This window comes from Hydra vulgaris, chromosome 12 (genome assembly GCF_038396675.1).
Source record: "Hydra vulgaris chromosome 12, alternate assembly HydraT2T_AEP".
NCBI classification, from domain to species: domain Eukaryota; kingdom Metazoa; phylum Cnidaria; class Hydrozoa; order Anthoathecata; family Hydridae; genus Hydra; species Hydra vulgaris.
The window spans coordinates 23,234,653-23,255,543 of NC_088931.1; the positions used below are offsets into that span (position 1 = coordinate 23,234,653).

Sequence of the window (20,891 nt, forward strand, 5' to 3'; positions counted from 1 at the left end):
ATTTCTTTCCAACAATAGTATGAAACAACTTTATGCAGACAATAATTTTGAGTTAAATAAGATAATTGACTGGTTTAGGGCGAATAAACTCGCATTAAACGTTGAAAAAATAAAGTATACCTTATTTCATGAAAAAATGCAAGAAGAAAATTTTCCCTTTAAATTACCAGACCTATTTTTAAATAACATACAAATAAAAAAGACTATACAAATTTTTTCAAAATATATGTTGATAATTTATCTTGTCTTCCCCCCCCCCCCCATATTAAATATTTACAATCAAAAGTTAGTAAAACCATTGGTATGATGTACCAAGTTCATCCATATGTAAATTCAGTTTGTCTAAAGTTAATATTATTTTCTTTAATTCATTGTTTCATTAACTATAAAAATGATGAATCTGTACGAAATAAATATTTATCAGCACTTAATTTTTATGTATAATTATACTTATAACCTAACTCCAGCTAATTTTATTTGTAAATTTGAGAAAAATGTAAATGAAAAGTATTTCTTAAGAACAAATCAATCAAATTCCTTCAAACTGCCAAGGAAAATAAATAAGTATACAGAATATTCAGTAGCATAACAACCTTTAGTTATGGAATTCTTTTCAAAAAAGTGAATATGGTAAAAAAAAATGGTGAAATCATTAAACTCATTTTAGTTTCAAGCAAAAAAATTTTAATTTTGCGTAAAAATAGTTCCAAAAGAATTTTGTAAATTTATTCAAATGAATTTTACTTATTATTCTTAGTAGTTACTAATGATATATGTGTCTTTTAATATATTAAATATTAAATCTTTGTGTATAAGTTTGTAATATAGTTATGGCAAAATATCTTTGTAATTGTAAAAATAATTTACTTTCTGATTATATCTTTAGTTTATTTTATATATTTTTTATTAAATTACTTATATATTTTAAATGGATTTTTATAACTCTTTTTGACAATGTTTTATTATATGAAGGGGCTCTATGAAAAGATTGAGGTGATATTGCATAATCCATATCTTCTTTGAGTCCCAATCTGTTTAAAAATTTTTATTTATTGATATTTACTATGTAAAACTCATCTGTAATTTATTTTAACATCGAAATACAAAATAAAATGAAAAAAAATGAAGCAAAGTTGTTGTTAAAAGATTTAAATCTAAAAATTATAGTTACTGCTTTCTTGTACCGAGTTTTCATAGTGGCGGTGAAAGTGTTGAAATTTAGGATTGCTTTTAACAAATTAGGCGTGAGTAACAATTAAACAGAATCAACCAACACACCTATACAGAGGCATATTTTGCATAGTTCTATCGTTAGACATGCTAGTTGATCAATACGAATGGTGGTAGTTTCCACAAAATACGGCGCCTATCTACAGAGCTTGTACAGGTTAGGTTTATAGCATTGCTCAGCTCAATCACTAAATTTAAATCCCATTAAATTTGTTTTATAAAATAGTTTGAAAAAAAGAATAAGATACCATTTGGAGAAAAGTTCCAAACAAAGTTTGCAAAAATCTTTTTGAACCAATGCAAATAATATGTGCAACCTGAAAAATGCCCCTGCGGAATAGTTTAACTCATTGTTTCAATGTTTATTTTTGTTGCCAATTTTGTTATATTACAGTTTTATTGATAATTTTTGTTATTATGTAGGATAAAGTTTTTATATAAAATATGTTTTATTATGTCATCAATAATGCAGAGTTTGTTTAACAAAAAATTTTCTACAACTAAATAAAATATTTGTGCATATGTGTATAATAAAATAAAATGTTTTCTCTTTTGTTTTCAAAAGACTTTAATAAAACGTTTTAATCTCTTTACTTTGGATCTTAAATTGATTATTTACAGTTGATACTTTTTAGCTGCATTTCATTAGTCCTTTGCCTTTTGTAATCTTCGTCGTCACTTGAATGGATCTCATCGAAATGATCACATTTGTTATTATCTTTATTGCTTTTTAATCCAAACAACTCGGATTTAATTAGAGCAAAGGTTAATTTATTATTAAAGATTGGGTTTGTTAACTGCATTTGCTGCTGAGCACCTTCTTCTATTTTGGATTTTATATTGGATATTGCTTCAGCAGTGGCTTGTAAAAGAAGCGCTCCTTGTATTGTTTTTACCTCCAACCATGTAAAGGATTGGATTTCATTTAAGAAAACTTCAAAAGATACCGACTTAGTTTCGTTAATTTCAGTAAAACGTCGAACTTTACGCCAAGGAATCGAAATGGAGGTTTTTGCTATAAAAAAGTTAATAACAAGAAAATAAACAAAATAAGAAAAAATAACAAGATGTTAAAGTAAAGTTGTGTTAAGACCTAAAAAAAATGCAACTTTTGACCAAAACTTGAAAAAGTCTCAAGTTTATGAGTTGTTTTTATGTAGAAATTCATCTTTCTACTAATTTCATTTGCATGGATGATTTCATCTATATGAATGAATTTATCTACATGAATGATTTTATCTACATGAATGATTTCATCTACATGAAATGAGTCATAAACTCATATCATCCACTTTCTACAAAAACATGACTCATTTTATTTTAATCAAACTAAATGTGGTTCAAAAACCATTTTTTACAAGAAAATTAACTTGTTTACCTTTACAACGAATTAATGAAACTTTATTTTATCCAAACTAGTTAAGCAAAATGACAATTTATGTGAAGCATCTACTTTCTTATATGATAAAGATATATGGTACTTTTGGTCATGCTTTAAAATCATACTTCTTTTAAATAACTGTCAAATTAACTTTTTCTGCTATAACTTGTGCTATATTATTGTGAATAGTTTATCTCTTATTTCATATCCAGCAACTTATATTTAAAATTTGAACAAATCTAATCTGAAAAGAGCTGAAAACAAAATTTTTCAAGAAAAAGAAAAAAAAAATTCTATAAAAAGCATTTAAGAACAAATTAAAATAAAGAACTTCCAATAAATGCAAAAAAATAATCTAGATTTAACAAATCTCAATAAAAATTTTTATTGTAAATTAAACTTATTAGATGAACTTATAAATTTCAATATTAGATGCTTGTATTAATTTTGATCTGTGACATTCTTTGTTAAAAATATAACTTACCAATGGATATAACTACGGTTGTTGTATTTGTCCATTTAAATACGACTTATTTGTTGTTATTTTGACAGTTATCATTAAGTATTATTAACTTACTAGCTGTCAGGACCCGTAAAATCTGGGTTTTGGTAAATCTACTCCACATTGACTATTTCTATACTTAAGTATAGAATTAGTCGGTGTGGAGTAGAGGAATAATTATATTTTATTTATTTTAATATTTTTCATTTAAGGGTAGTAAAATAGTTCATTTAAAAATTACTCCTAAAGTATTAAAAAATTAGTATGTACACTTTTTCCGCATACTTAGAGATTATTAGAACCTTCACTCCGTTTATTTATTTTGAAAAAAAAAGGCTAAATTTAACATCGTTCTACTTTATGAAAGAAAATTGTCTCTTTACTGCGTTAAGGCAGTAAAGAGACAATTTCCACTTATCCATTTTTCTACGGGAACGGAAAGGAAAAAATAATCGCGTAAGCATGCGTAGTTTTTCTTCGGACAGATTAAAACTTACACTACGCATACCCGCGTGATTATTTTCCATTTCCTTTCCCGTTCCCGTGAAAAATTGGATGAGTGAAAATTCACCTTTAGACGCATAGATTTTCCTAATTTATTTTGTTTATTATTCTTGCCAGTTATCTTTTTTAAATACAATAACATTAATACACAAATTCAAAACAAAGCAGTTTAAGAAAAAAAAGACTTTTAGCTGTTAAAAATTTTTTCCTAACCACTGTTGACAAATTTCCGTACTTTTATGGAATTATTTTCCGTTATTAGTAAGGAAAATAATTCCATAAAAATATTTTAACAAAATTGAACGGAAAATTTACTTATTTCAAAATAAATTTTGAAACACGGAAATTTCCTTTGGAAAAAGGCGAAGTCAAAAGTAAAATTTTAGCATACAAGCTTGTCACATTAAAAAGCAACTTTAGATTTTTTAGCTAGCATGTTTTTAAAAATAACAATCTCTAGTATATTTGTGACTTTTTTAGCTGAAAAAAGCTAAAAAAGTCATAAATATACTAGAGATTGTTATTTTTAAACAAGGGAGAACTATATTTGTTACACAAATATAGTTCTCCCTTGTTTTATTCTATAAAATGAATAGCATAAATAGTAGTTTCTTTACGTTGTTAAATACCAATTTTTAATGAAGCATACATATATCGTATAGACTATATGTACATTTTTTTAAAGTTAATTCTGATATTGTCTAATATGAAAACGAAAAATAAGTATTGTTAACATCGGTTAACAATTAACATTACAGATTTGAAAATACTTAATAATTATAATTTAAAATTATACAAGAAATAATTAATAGTAATAATAATAATAAGTTTAGTTATATTTAGAAAAAGAAGAAAATAAAAAGTAATATTTTTTTAAATTATAAAATTGTTTATACTTTTTAAATATATTTGTATTTTATAGTCTATCGAAGCAGAAATTCTGCATAAAGCAAAATAAAAAAAAAAAGATTTAAGATTTAAGATATGGTACTTTGGTTCTCAACCATTTTTAACTTAATGAATACAAGAAATAACTTTTTAAAAAATGACAAAAATTTATTTTATTGATTTAGTATTTTTTTTAGTGATGATAATGGAGCAGATAGGTAAAAATTATTTCAATTATAAATTATTAATTTCCTGTATTATTATATCTATGTTTTATAATTTTTTTCTTTTTAGCTTCTAAAGGTTAAAACTAAGTATGTATCTTTATTATCAAGTTTGATTTTTGAAATGATTTTATATTAAATAAGAATAATAATTTAAACTTTCATCATAAAACAGAAAAGAAAAATTGGGATTTAAAGAGAGTATGATAAAAGCGTCAGGTATTTAATGTTTCTATTAACACATTAAACAAGTCCAAAAAAAATGAAGTTTTTGCCGAAGACTAGATCAAGAAAGTTGTTTAATAAACATAAGCATTAGTATCAACCAATTTACTCACAGACATTTTTGTCCAAAATAAGTTCATTAGAAAAAAATCATAAAAAAAATTAAAAAGATCTAAATAATAAAAAAGAGCATCAAAAGAAAAAGAATACTTTATGTTGAAAGTGATGACAGAAATACAAAAGTATTTAAAAAACCAATCATGCGTTATAATCTTTTAAATGCATTGTTTTGTAGTTTAAGAATAATGTAATTAAGTCATTTTGTACTTTAACAACTGATGAAACACTAGAGCTCAGCAATTCAATATATTTTTAATTCATAACGTTTCGCTTTTTTTCCTTCTAATAAGAAAAGTTTGTAGTAAAAGAAATAGTAAATTAATTGGTTTTCGATATTTTGAATGTTTAAAAATATGTTTGATTGTTTTAATGACAAAAAACAGTTCTTTATAAATATGAATTAAAATCATTCATCAAAGATTGAATCATTTGTTTATAAAACAAAGTTTATTAAAAACATTTGAATATTTCTTTTAAATAAGAGTATTGCTTATCTTTCAAACTTATAATTGAGCAACGCTGCTGAAAATAAATAAATGCCTCTGCTGGCAATAAATAGCAACTTTGTTTTACAAAAACTCAATTATCTACTTTAGTTTAATTGAAACATATTTAATTAACTTAATGCAAATAATATATTTACAGGACTTCTTGACTAACAAATATATTACGAACGCTTTTTGTTGAAATTTCCAAATTGACAAAGTTCCATAAATAAAACTCAATCAAAAATCTTGAATTTTTCGGAATGGAAAGTATTATTATAAAGTATATTATAACGTTTCTTTCAAATATGACAGAACGTGTTTTTCTTGGAAATATAAAATTTGAATGGTAAAAAGTGACTGCTATATATATCGTATGTGGCAAACATCTAAGTGGTATAAATGCCATAGCCACGCATAGTCTACATTTACGCAATGCCACAAATCGAGTGCGGCTTTCACTTAATGGCATATGAGGCCTAGGTTTGAGTAAAAATAATTTTTTTTAAAAGTTAAAAAATTATTCTCTCTGATTTCTATGTTAACTATTGGAAAGCTAAAAAATTATTCTCGGATATGTAGCAGCTTATCTAATTTCATTTCCAGATGAATATTTTCTTGATAACAAAGAAAGTATTTGTTTGAATTTGTTTGAATTTGAACTTTGCTGAATTTGTTTGAATTTGAACTTTGTTTACTACATTACCTGATGCAGCTGACATGTACCGTGATTTTACTGCGGTACCGCTCTGATGTCTGCGATAATGGATCGAAGACTCCTTCAAACATGAGATTTTTGTTGGCAGTAATTGCCACCCAAAGTGAGCCAGTTTTTCAAGATTGCGTTTTTTCAAATTGGTAGAATAAGCGCCACTTAATTTAACTTCAAAGACTTAAAAAAATTAAAGCTGATCAGTATTGAGCTCTTCTCTGTCCACCTCTGGCATTTTTACATTATAGTTTATAGGTTAAAAATCAAAAACCTTTAAAATCTTACAAGTTTCAAGGGACTTTCTAGTAGAGCCTGAATAGCATCTAGGACTAGATGTTGATCAACCCAACTCCTCAAACAAATGGTGTAGTGGAAGTTCATTTGCATGTGGATGAAAATTTACCAATTTTAGAGGCTGTTAAAGTTTCAACTCCGTCAAGTTATTAACACCATCCTTATTTCCCTTCTTTATATTAGTTCCAGCACAGTCGAGTACTTGCAAATTATTCAAAACGGTATTTTGTTCTTTTGAATACTGAAGAACTGCAGATTTTAATGCTTTAGCTGTGCAACAAAAAAAAATGCAGTGTCCGAGTATTCATCTTCAGGTTTCGAAATAAATAAAAAAGTGGTTTGAAAACATCAGGAAAAAAAGTTTAACTTGTTGCAAGAGCTTTTGCTGCTATGAAAATATTAAAATTATATGTTCTACTGAAGATCAGTGTAAAAGAGTTCAACTCAAATACGAATATTTACTACAAAAGTATGGAATTCCAGATCCCAATGGAGTTGAAGTAGAAAAGCGTGTTGACAATCTTTCCAAATGGACTGTTGTAACGATGGGAAACATTTTTGCTTTTATTCTCAACAAAAAAATTTTTTTAACACAGATTGGTAAATACAAAGATCAGAAGGCCTTTTCGTACTTTGACAGTTGTTTTGTTGGCCCCATTTTTATCTATGAACACTTTATAAAAATAAAATAAAAAGTTCTTTTTTAATACTGTACAGTGACAACGTCACAAGCTCTCCGTGAATCTAAAAATTTATGGATAGTTTTAAAACAAGGTCATGAAAAAGGAAGTAATATTTTAACTGGGCGGTGTTCATGTATGGTAGGATCATATGAAACCTGTAATCATGTAATTGCATGTTTATATAAAATTGAATAAGCAAATACAAAAGCCTGGTGCAATCCTGCATGTACTGAAACAGCATGTCAATGGAACCATGGAACCCACAAAAAAGTGGAACCTAAAATAATTTCAGATTTAGTTATTTGTAAAAAAACTTGAAACTAAATCATCTTTAGGTACTGATTGCAAAGAAAATAGAATGAAAAAGTTAAATAACTTTGATCCTCGATTTGTAACGCACAGGTCAATATCTGCTGATCATGTATCAAATTTTATAAGGGGTATAAATTTAGAAAATAAAAAAGCTATCTTATTCAAATCCATTGAATCGCTTAGTACAACAAATGAAAAACATTACGAGTATGCTATTGTGAAAAACATTGCATTTGATATTTTAAAAGATTGTTTGCAAGCTTCTGAAACAAAATTAGTTCAAACATTTATAGAAAAACTAAATATTCCTTTAAAGACCATTGAAAATATTGAAAAAGCTACTAGAGGACAATCTGATATTTTATTTTGGTTTGAAATAAGGAGTGAAAGGTTAACAGCCTTTAAACATCATAATACTTATACTAAAATAAACACTGTTTTTAAAGCACAAGGGACAATAAAACCTAAAACTACACCTCTTGTTTCTAAAGTAATTTTCAATGATATTGAATCTAGTATTGCAATGAAATGGGGTACCCAACATGAAGATACTGCGTTTAAAAGTTTTTATGCTCAAGAAATATCAAAACATCAGGAATTTAGAGCAGAAAAATGTGGAATTTTTTTTTTAAAATTTAAATGCTATTAAGCTGCATCACCTGACGGCATTGTAATTTGTAAATGTCAAGGTAAAAGTATTTTAGAAATCAAGTGTCCATTTAGTCTTCGTAATAAAAAAATATCAGAATTAGTCAATGAACGTGATTTCGTAATAGTTAACAATGGTGTAATTACTTTAAAAGAAAATCACAAATATTACAAACAAGTTAATTCACAAATGGCAATAACAGAAATTAAAGAATGTTTTTTTGTTGTATGGGCTACCAAGGAAACTTTTGTTCAAAAAGTTAAATTCAATAAAGATTATTGGAATAAATTTTCTACGAATCTGGATATATTTTATAAAACCTATGTTTGTCCGGCTTTTTTAAACTTTAAACCTTTAATATTTTGTTGGAAGTTTGATAATGTTTTGCTAGAAAAGTATGAAGTTAACACAAACAAGGAGTTGTATTTAAAAGGTATCCAGTGTAATCTTTGTGAAGGTTGGTTCCATATTAAATGTGAAGGTATAATTGATATTGAAAATGAAAACAATACTGAGTGGATATGCTCATACTGCTTCGTTTCCTTGCCAGATATGCAATAAAAAACTTTAATCATCAGTAAATATGCAATTTCTTAAAAAAGTTTTAACATATATAATTTATGGTTTTCAACCAGAAATTTTTGGCTTATTTTTTTTGCTGTAGTATAAATTACATAATAAACTTTGTTTATTTCACAAATTATTTGGTTAAAAAATTGTTTTTTTGCGTTACTTGTTTCTAAAATATTTTTAGGTACAAGCTGTTTACTTGTTGAACGAGTAACATCTAAAATTTAAAAATTTCTTATTTCCAACATTTAAAATTTTAAAATCCAATTTAAAAAACTGAACAGATTTAAAATACGAAAAATCTGAAAACATTTAAAATATTCCAACATTTCCAAATTTCCAACATTTCGACTTTAAAAATCTAGTTTAAAAAACTAAACAAATATCATGAGTTTTGTAACTGGTTAAATTAAATTTAAAATTATTTAGTTAAATAATTTGTATATTATAGTAATGAATATTATAGTTAAAATAATCAAGCTTTTCTAATGCCTTTTAACAAAAATTTTATGTTTACTTTATGAACGTTCTTTTTTGGTATTATTAGAGACAATCAATTTCAAAATATCTTTATTTGTTTTTTAAAATAATGTATACGGAGTAAACTCGTCAGTGCATTCCTCACAAGGACTTAGTCTTACTGAGATCTTTATAGAGGCCATCACACCTTGAGAGCGGGTAATTTCAACATAAAAGCAAAAATTAAATAATGCTGGTCAACAAACTGTTGCAAAGTGTTAAAAAATTCAGTACTTTCCGATTGTACAACCCTTCACCACAATACCAGATTTAATAGCAAGTCTAAAAACGAAACTCTTAACACCTATCGATATTCCTGGTCAACAGAGCAACTTGAGAACCAAAATGTTTTATATATAATTAGTATAATATAGTTTAATCACTTTTACTCTTTGAAAAGTTTATCGCGGAAAAGTTTCTACCATTTAAAGTTAATTATGGAGGTTAAAGTTATTATTGGGTAAACTTTTTAACAATGAAAAACATAAACGAGATTTGAAATTTGTCGAATAACTTTGATTACGTGAAAAAAGTATATAAGTATATAAGATACCAATAAACCCCACAAAAATCCTTAAAATCTCAAATATTTGTAAATAAGCTAAAAATAGTTATTATTTAACAAATGGCTTTTTCAAACTTACTATAATAAAACTAGCAAGGACAATAACTCATTAAAAACTGGTAAAAAAAGAATAGGTTGCTGCTTTTTTAAAATATGAAGTTCTTTCATACGCTTTATTGCTTGTTCAACATAAATCCTTACATTGGCAATATTTGATGTATTTCTGACATCTTTGACTGCCACCTGGTTGCTCTTAGCTGCACTTGGTGGTATGCATAATGTAAATTGCTTCATAGCTAAATCTGTTTTTATTTTGAACCCTCTGTCAGCCGTTACCTGATCTTTTGGTTTGAGCATGTCTAGAAAATCAGAATCACGTACAATAAACACATCAGAGGCATTTTCCCCATAAACTGGAGATATCCATAATATTGCACCATTTGGCGTTATTGCAACAAAAAACTTTACAGAATATTGGTGTTTGTAACTACTATTTAAACAGGGTTGAACACTAAGACTACTTGGAGTTTACACAAATACCTCAGTGCAATCTATTATATTACGAACATTAGGAAAAAGCTTTATGAAGCATTTTGGCAAAGTTGTTTTAATTTGAATTGAAGATGGCCATATAATTAGAACACTCAGTTCTTTTGAGTTTTATCCAAGTTAAAAAGATTTGGGATACTTTTCCCAAATCTTTTTGATTTGGGAAAAGTATCCCAATGATGTTTGAAAGCGAAAACTTAAATCTTCTACCATAAGACCAAGGCGAATTTTCATGAGAACTAAAAATAACTCTTGAAAACTTCAGTACTCACCAAACCTGTAAAAAACTGCACATCATTTTCATGTGTCAACTGGCAGAACATCATTGGGACCGACAATAGAAATTCAATAGTTGTTGCTATTTCTCTTTCATCTGCAACAAGAAAATTCAACTCAAAATCGCCACAGTCAACACTAGAACTGCAATAACCATCCGTCAAATTTGAATAAGTTTCTTTCATAACTAAAACCTTTTTAAAATTAATAATTGAGTTTCTTTTTGGGGTCCCGGATTGGATTCAAAAAATGTTTGGTAAAGTTTTAGCGACTTATTTAAAAATATTACTTTCATGATTGTAATGATTGCTACCCAGCAGTTTAATGCCATATATACTATATAATAGTTTTTCATTAAAAATATTTTTGAGGGCCAAGAAAATTAATTCAACCTAGGGTCCCGAGGGTATAAATACGGCCCTGGTTAGGCTGTGCAAAAAGACATATATAATTTTAATAATTTTATTATATAAAACATTATTTACAATTTCTGTATACAAACAATTTTTTGACATTAAATTTTATTAGTTTTATAGTAGTTATCATTATATTTTTATAAAAAAAAGTAATATTACAAAAGATTAAATAAAAGCAGAGCCGTTGCTAGGCTCCCCCACATCCCCAATTGGGGTGCGGGGAAGCCTAGCGAATTTAGGGGGCTCGTTTGCAAATTTAGAGATTCTTTTACAAATGCAAAGATTTTTTTTTTTTAGTAATACCTAATGGAATAATTTTTAAGATTTCTTTACGACAAGTTATTTTTTTGGGGAGGGGGAGGGAGGGGGCCTCGGACCTAGCTACGGCACTGTATAAAAGTATACTCAATTAAAATTATACATTATTACCATATCAATATAATTTCTGAATCATCTAATCATTTACTCTATTTCCTAAGTTTTTAATTTTTATTATATCACACCTTTAATATAATCTTTCGTAAAATTTCTTGGTAATGACTTATTTTATAAAAATGTAACTATGGCAACTATTGAAAATCTAATAAAATAGAAAACGTTAGAAGTGTTAGGCTATACATAGAAACATACATACAGTGAACTCTCAATATCTCGAACCCCGGATAACTCAAACTTCCAGTAACTCGAAGTACGTTCAATTTCCCTTCGAATCCTCACTAATACTATCTCATAAAAATCACTCGATAACTCTACCCCTCGTTAGATCGAACATTCGCAAAGTCAAACCGTTTTATCTGTTCACGTGATTAATATCCACGCAACCCGGGAAGGGGTAGCCTAGGGTAGCAACTGCTACTCGTGCCTCTTTTTTTCCAATTTTGTAAAGAGAAAACAGTTAAAAATTGATTTAAACGAAACATTAAAAAATATTTTATTGAAGTGAAAAAAAAAGCCCAGAATCAATTAGCAGCAGTGGCGCTTATTGATTCTGGGCTTTTTTTAATAAACCGACGTTAAAGAATATTTTGTAAATCGCAATCACGTTTAGAACTAATAAGTTTCCAAAAATCAATTTAGAATAAAATAAAATATGTTATATTAAATTTTATTCTTCTTGCTATCGACATACGTTACAACTTTTTCTTATTATTCTTTAACTCTTTATATATATTCCAAATATTTTTCAGCAGATGTTTTGCAGCAAATGTTTTTTAGCAGATGTTTTGCAAAAAAGCAATAGTTTTTTGAGTTTGTATTTTTATTTCCGAGAAAAAGAGAAAAAAAAGTAACACATTGTAAAGACAATATACAGTTATAAAACAAATATAGCAATAGTTTTTTCAGTTAAAAAGTTTTATTTTCTATGATTATTTTCGAGTGGTGACTATTTTCGACGATTATTTGCGTACAAATTTATATCTCTTAGTACTTTATTTCTTAATTATAACCTTAACTGTAACTAAGAAAAAAACTAAGGAATTACCAAAGGCAGCATCACCTTATCAGATCAAAGTTACTACTTTGTTGAAAAAAAGAACAACTGAACCGGTGGAGCCAGAGAACCCTCACGGTGAACTACAAAATCAGGATAAAGTTGATATAGGCAGTCAAAAAATAGACAATACAGAAAAACAGGAGTCCGATGCAAAGATGGTGAAATTCTAACATAGAATCTTGTCAGAAAAACGGAGGATTTCAGTGAAACTGATAAAAAAAAAAAACAGAAATGGAAGAACATGTATTAAGGCTTGGTTTAATGAGTTTAGTTGGTTATTTTATGATCGATCACTGAAAACTGTCTTTTGTGAAACCTATATAAAACATGATTCATGTTCTGGTGAAGTATTCAAGTATGGAGTTGGGAAAGGATTTAGAACATGGAGCAAATCTGCAGCAGCACTAAATGATTACGAGGACTCCAGTGTTCATAAGGCTGCAAGTGCTCTCAAGGTTGAAGAAAAAAAAATAAAATTTACAACAATTAATGCTCAAATTGACCAAATGTACATAGAGAAGCAAGCAGTTTGAAGAAAAGGCTTGCTAGCTCATTTCGGAACATTAAAAATATTGCTTTGACAGGGTGTTGCTATAAGAGGTGATAATGATGAAGAATCACATATTTACTAGTTTAATTTGAATAAGAGTAAAGTGACAAAGCATTAGAAATATTGATTATGGAAAACCATTATATTTTATCTCATCACATCTTGCAGTAGCAAGAACAACTTCTCACTTTAGAAGCACGAAGGCAGATAGTTTAACTGATCAAAGATAAACATTTCTATTTGGTACTTGCAAATGAATCCTCAGATATTACTAAGAAGAAACAAATATCTTTTAATATAAGAACTTGCAGTAAAAACTATAAAGTGAATGAATATTTTATTGGAGTATATGAATGCGTCAACGGTCTTTCTTCAGATGCCTTGGTGACATATATTGAAGATATCCTTTTGATATGCAGCTTGGAACATACAAAAGTTGTCGGAATTGATTTTGATGAAGCATCAGTTATAAAATGCTTGGCAGCAAAACTTAAAAATATTTTTGGACAGCAAGCACAATACTTTCATTGCATGGCACATTGCAGCGAGCTGATTGTTAAGGATACAAAAAAAATACCTGGAATTAAGCAAGACAACGAGTCTGAAACCGAAGTTACGCAGAGACAAAGAGTAATATCTAAAACATTAAGCAGATCAATTATTACTGAGAAACTTACATTGGGCAGTGCAATGAATGGTCCTGTCAAATCAGAGCAAAAACAAAGAAAATCTTATTTTGAAACAATTGATGCTATTCATAACAGTTTGAGTGAGAGGTTTGAACAGGGTGGATTAACAGCTGTAAGAAGTATTGAAGAAGTTTTGATTTCATCGGTGAATAAATAAGATTCCCCACCGTTTTTATGTGGAATGCCATTTTTTAATGATGTTGACATCTTGTAACTAAAAGTTGAGTTCAAGGGGCTATCAACAATTATTAATCTGCACAATGCTATTGCATCAATCAAAATTTAGAGTGTTGCCAGATTGGCAACAGTTGTAGATATTTTCATTGTTATGACAGCTGCAAAAGTCTCCAATAGACAAACACTCAAATTAATGAAGCTTTAATACACCATACCTCTATCGACACCTTTATGTAAAAGAAGCTTTAGTGTAATGAGCAGAGTAAAAACATGGGTTAGGTCTAAAACTGAAAGCAATTACCTGAACAACATCATGTTTATTAAGATACACAAAAAACAAATTGACAAAATTAACATTAAAAAAATTGCCGAACAATTTGTTGAAATGAATGACAGTAGAATTAGTTGCGTAGCGACAAAAAATAAGCCTCCTCACAAAATCTCAATCCGGGCCCCTAAAATTTTTCTCTGTCCCCCCCCCCTCCCACTCCCTCCAGAAAAAAAATATACATGAAAACAAAGGCCTTATTTTTGAATACAATTTTGATTTATTTTAATGGAAACAAGTATGTTACACTATACAAGTCAAGTAAGTAGAAAATCTAATGAATTTTTTTTTTATTTTTATCTTTATAGCTGCAAGTTTATCTACAACATTTTTTAAATTTAATTGAACTGCTATTTCTGCTTCAGTAGGTCTCGTGCAGACAAGATAATTTGCGCCATTATTGTCTTTAAATGTGTTTTAATGTGCTTAATGATCTTTTTTCAGTTGCTACGCTAATGGTTAATGTCAAATAAAACATAAGTGCTGCTATTATACTTTATTTAAGCAACTTATATCATAATTTGTTATTGCGGACTCGGGGAAAGTACAAAAAAGCGAAAATTTTTAATCTGTAAAATGCGGGAAAAAGTGCGAAAAATTTCTCTTAACCCTAGGCTTATCTCCGAAAACACTAAGATAATGATGGTAGTTCAATCTTCTTGGTCTTTCGCAGTAATAAGGAAGTCTTAAGCTGGAAATCCATTTTGTTGCTTTGCGTTAAATAGGTTCAACCAAGGTTTTATCAGTTTTTTTTAATAAGAAACCCAAATAGACACTGTATTTTTATGGTGTGGTCTAATAAACACTTTATACAACTTGAGAACCATATTTTCATCAATGAAAGTGAATTCCTTTTTGCATACCAAGAATTTGTAAGGACTTTGAGACATGGATCAGGGCGTGATATGCTCTTTGAAAGTTTATTACAAATCTTTGGCATTACAAAGACTGGTCGTAGAAAATAAAAGAAAAGATCTTCTTTTTTTTTGATTTTAGATACAATGAAAATGCTTGATCTTGGATGGCAAAAAGTGAAAACCTCCACCATCGTTAATTGTTTTGGAAAATCAGGACTTTCGGAAGATCAGCAGAAATGTGCCCATTTGGATGTAGACCATTTTAAAGAGCTTCAAAATCAGATAGAAAAACTTGGTAACATTTACCCTACAGGTTCAACTGCTGAATGTCATTTCTGCTGATGAAAACTTAATTAGCACAGTACCTTTACTTACAGATAAACAGTCGAAAGAAGAAGTAAAAAATGCAGCGAATAAACATGATGCTGATAACAAGAAAGACATGATAATGCAATCAATCCAGCTTGCCCAAAAAATTACTGATGTTTGGGAAGCACTGCAAGTTTTGTATGACTACATGCCCTTCAGTCTTAGTAGTGAAGTGAAGCAGTTGTGGAGATTTTCAATAAAAGCTCAATTATGTTTGATAGAAACGTTTCTTGAAAACTAAGACAGAATGACATTAGAACATCTTTTTATTTATGTTTTGCCCATTTTTTATAAGATTTTAATCACAAATTAACTTTCAAAAACTATCAAAAAATAGAACAAACATTAAAAAAATGTAAATTTTTCCATGCTTTATATAAGGTTACTTTCTATATATATATATATATATATATATATATATATATATATATATATATATATATATATATATATATATATATATATATATATATATATATATATATATATATATATATATATATATATATATATATATATATATATATATACATTTCCCGCGATCTAACAAACTACATAAAATTTTTAATCGAAATACAATTAAAGTTAGCTACAGTTGCACAAAAAATATGGAAAGAATTATAAAAGGTCACAATAAGGCTTTGTTAAACAAAAAAGAAATCCTAAATGAAAAAACTACAGAAAATTGTAATTGTAAACAAAAAATCAATTGTCCAATGAGTGGAAGTTGTTTATCAAAAAATGTGGTATATAAATGTGTTGTTTTCTCTAAGAATGTACCTGATAAACAATATATTGGCATAACAGAGGGTGAATGGAAAAAACGTTTTGCCAATCATAAGCAATCTTTCAAGAATAAAAAGTATTCAAAAGACACCATGCTGTCAAAATATATATGGGAATTAAAAGAAAAAAATATTGATGATTTTATACTGAATTGGTCTATCCTTAAAACAGCGCCTGCATATAACAATATTTTCAAAAAATGCATACTATGCCTACAAGAAAAATTTGAAATAATTACACATGCAAATCAAGAATGCTTATTAAACAAAAGATCGGAATTAATTTCTAAATGTAGGCACGAAAATAAGTTTCTCCTAAAAAACTATAAAAATAAATGAGTTCAAATAATATTTACATTAACTACCTTTTTTAAAAAAACATTTTAAAAAAATAGCATAAGTAATCATTTCTAAAGAATTCTTTTTATAATAGTGTCAGCAAATTCCACAAATGTGTGAAAATTTTCAGTAGTTAAGACATTTGCAACTTCCTGTAATTTAATTTTGGTATAAATTGAAGTTTTATTAATTTGATCATCCATTTCTGATGAATCTTTGTTGATGAAACACAGTGTTAAATGGAAAAAAAAAAATTTTGTTAAGTGATTTTCTACTACTAATATAATTGCTCTGTTCTTTTAAGAACATTGAGCATTCTATTGTGTAGAATACTTTTTAAAGTTGTTTAAATATATATTAGGCTCCTTATTAACATTTGTTGAGCACTCTTAATTGTATTTTAACATTCCGTGTAATTATGGAAACTAATAATTTCACTTACTCGTTGAAAAATATACCTATACTAGATGAAAAAAGTTATACTATTTCTTTGATTGATAAAGTTGAGCATTTTATTAAAAGAATTCGTTGGAAAGCCCATTTTTTCTTAAAACCAAATACAAAAACAGATGACACATTTAATAATAATGATAATTATGGATTTAAAACAAAAAATTCCCCACCTTTTATACCTGATTTGGAAAATTTTGAAAATGACCTATTACATTTAATTAAAACAATCAAGTTTCGCCCTATAAAAAACGAATTTCAAACAGAATAAAAGTTAGATGTTAAAAAAATTAAATCAAACCCTAATATTTTGGTTTTTGCTGATAAAACAAATAATATTTACCAACTCACAACAGAAAACTATGAAAAAATTTTACGCGACAATATTACTAGTTCTTATGAAAAAGCCCCTAAAAATTTGGAAAAGGCAATTAATTTAGAAGCGCAAAGTATTGCTAAAAAAATAAACCTTGATAATAGAATTGAATCAACTGCCCCTGCCCAAGCCTTCGTAACACTAAAAGACCATAAACCAAATTTTCAAAACAAACTTCCTTGTAGGTTATTGGTTCCCTCAAAAAGTGAGATTGGACATATAAGCAAAATTGAATTGGACAAAATTAATAATATTCTTAGAAATAAATTAAATTTGCAACAGTGGAAAAATACCACTGATGTTATAAATTGGTTCTCCATAATCGAAAATAAAAATGACTGCACATTTATTCAATTTGACATTAATGATTTTTACCCCTCAATAACCGCAGATATTTTAGATAAGACTATTGAATATGCAAAAAGCCACACAGCTATTCCTGATGACACAATCCGTATAATAAAACATTGTAGAAAAACTTTACTTTATTTTAATAAGGAAACTTGGAAAAAGAAAAACATACATGACTGCTTTGATGTAACAATGGGCAGTTATGACGGAGCAGAAATTTGTGAATTTGTTGGACTATATATTTTAGATTTGTTAAGTAAAATAATCAATATAAAAGATTTAGGCCTTTATCGCGACGATGGTTTAATAGTAATGCGTAGAAAATCTGGTCCACAGCTCGACAAAATTAAAAAAGATATTATAAAAATTTTTAAAAATATTGGCTTTCAAATCGAAATAAACATAAATTTAAAAATTGTGAATTTTCTTGATGTCACATTTAACCTCTCTGAAAATTCATATAAGCCTTTCAAAAAACCAAACGATGAACTATTATATATTAACATTAACTCTAACCATCCACCCCAAGTTCTAAAACAAATCCCGATTTCAATTAATAACAGACTAAACCAAAATTCCTCAAATGAAAATGTATTCAATTCCTCTAAACGAATATTTGAAGATGCCCTAAAAAAAAGTGGTTTTGAAAATTTTGAACTAAAATTTGACCCTGAAAAAAAGAATACAAAAAAACGAAATAGAACTAGAAATGTAATTTGGTTCAACCCCCCATATAGCAAAAATGTTTCTACTAACATAGGAAAAGTGTTTTTAAAATTGGTTGATAAGCATTTCCCGCGATCTAACAAACTACATAAAATTTTTAATCGAAATACAATTAAAGTTAGCTACAGTTGCACAAAAAATATGGAAAGAATTATAAAAGGTCACAATAAGGCTTTGTTAAACAAAAAAGAAATCCTAAATGAAAAAACTACAGAAAATTGTAATTGTAAACAAAAAATCAATTGTCCAATGAGTGGAAGTTGTTTATCAAAAAATGTGGTATATAAATGTGTTGTTTCCTCTAAGAATGTACCTGATAAACAATATATTGGCATAACAGAGGGTGAATGGAAAAAACGTTTTGCCAATCATAAGCAATCTTTCAAGAATAAAAAGTATTCAAAAGACACCATGCTGTCAAAATATATATGGGAATTAAAAGAAAAAAATATTGATGATTTTATACTGAATTGGTCTATCCTTAAAACAGCGCCTGCATATAACAATATTTTCAAAAAATGCATACTATGCCTACAAGAAAAATTTGAAATAATTACACATGCAAATCAAGAATGCTTATTAAACAAAAGATCGGAATTAATTTCTAAATGTAGGCACGAAAATAAGTTTCTCCTAAAAAACTATAAAAATAAATGAGTTCAAATAATATTTACATTAACTACCTTTTTTAAAAAAACATTTTAAAAAAATAGCATAAGTAATCATTTCTAAAGAATTCTTTTTATAATAGTGTCAGCAAATTCCACAAATGTGTGAAAATTTACAGTAGTTAAGACATTTGCAACTTCCTGTAATTTAATTTTGGTATAAATTGAAGTTTTATTAATTTGATCATCCATTTCTGATGAATCTTTGTTGATGAAACACAGTGTTAAATGGAAAAAAAAAATTTTGTTAAGTGATTTTCTACTACTAATATATATACATATATATATATATATATATATATATATATATATATATATATATATATATATATATATATATATATATATATATGTGTGTTTGTGTGCCACAAAACTTGAAATCAATTTTTGAAAGCTTTTTTCTCAACCAATTTTGCTCAAATTTTGCACACTTAATCATTTTCGATGACAATACAAGGAAATGGAAAAATTTGACCAAAAAAAGTTAATTAAGTTAACAAAAATATAATTTGTATTTCCCCATATATTTTATTTATTTGATACGAATTGCGTATACGTCACAAAAATCATTAATTTGCAAATTATTTGCAGTTTCGAAGACATTAAAGCGCAACGATTCAAAACCTATTGTTTTATTAAGTAATAAGTCTTAAGTTATTAAGTTAAAAACCTATTGTTTTAAGTTATTAAGTTAATAAGTCTTAAGTTATTAAGTTAAAAAAGAAAAATTTAGTAAAAACAGTAATTTTTAAATTTAAAAAAAAAAAAAAACAGTAATTTTTCCTTCTACAAAAGATAACAAAAAAAGAATTTCTAGGCCCAATAGAATTCTGCTTGCATAAAGCATGGATTTGAAAAAAGAATTTTTTTTTGATTTACTAGTTCTAAATTAAGTATTTAGCATTAGTACCTTAAAACTCTTATAAGTCATAATATTGTTTTTTATCAATGTAAATTAATTTATTTCAAAGGTAAAATGCATTTTACCTTTTTTAAGTTTAAATACATGTATTTAAACTTAAAGTTTAAACGAAATAGTACTTTTGTAGATATTAAAAAAAACTCAACTAAAATCGTTCAATTTAAGCGCTAAATTAGAAATGCAAAATAAATTTTTTTTTCTCTGTTAACTGTTTCTCATTGGAATGCAGAGCTTTGTTAACATTTATCTTTGTTAATATTTGTTAATATCATTAAAACGTTAAAAAGTTATAAAATATCTCTGCAATCTAAAAAATCATAACACTGATTGGATACAGTAGGAGAGACCGGGGCTAAATAAAGCAAGGGTAAGTTGACAAATTATCTTCACAGCCTTTCATCAGAAAGTACCAAAAAGTACATAGATAACATCTTATAAAATTACATAGATAACATCTTATAAAATTACATAGATAACATCTTATAAAATTACATAGATAACATCTTATAAAAACTTTTAAACTGCTTACTCTGTTATCATAAGTAGCATCAGGTTGTACGTCACGTACTATAACTTCAGGTGCCATTTTAAATACTCTAGAGGTTATAATCTGAAACGCATAACAGTTTTTTTTTTTGTTTTTTTTTTATGTTTTAAGTAAAGACAGTAAATAAGTTGTATTGTTTTTACCTTTGGTATCAAAAC

General features: G+C 27.3%; 1 protein-coding gene across 1 annotated transcript in view; it reads right to left on the minus strand.

The window, feature by feature from the left end:
• Positions 1-1,624: 1,624 nt before the first annotated feature.
• LOC101241194 (uncharacterized) overlaps positions 1,625-20,891 on the minus strand; it is a 29,797-nt gene continuing 10,530 nt past the window's right edge. Inside the window, exon 2 of the mRNA XM_065812590.1 lies at positions 1,625-2,245. Coding sequence (XP_065668662.1) covers positions 1,842-2,245 — 404 coding nt within the window. The 3' untranslated portion in view covers positions 1,625-1,841. The remainder of the gene's footprint in view (positions 2,246-20,891) is intronic.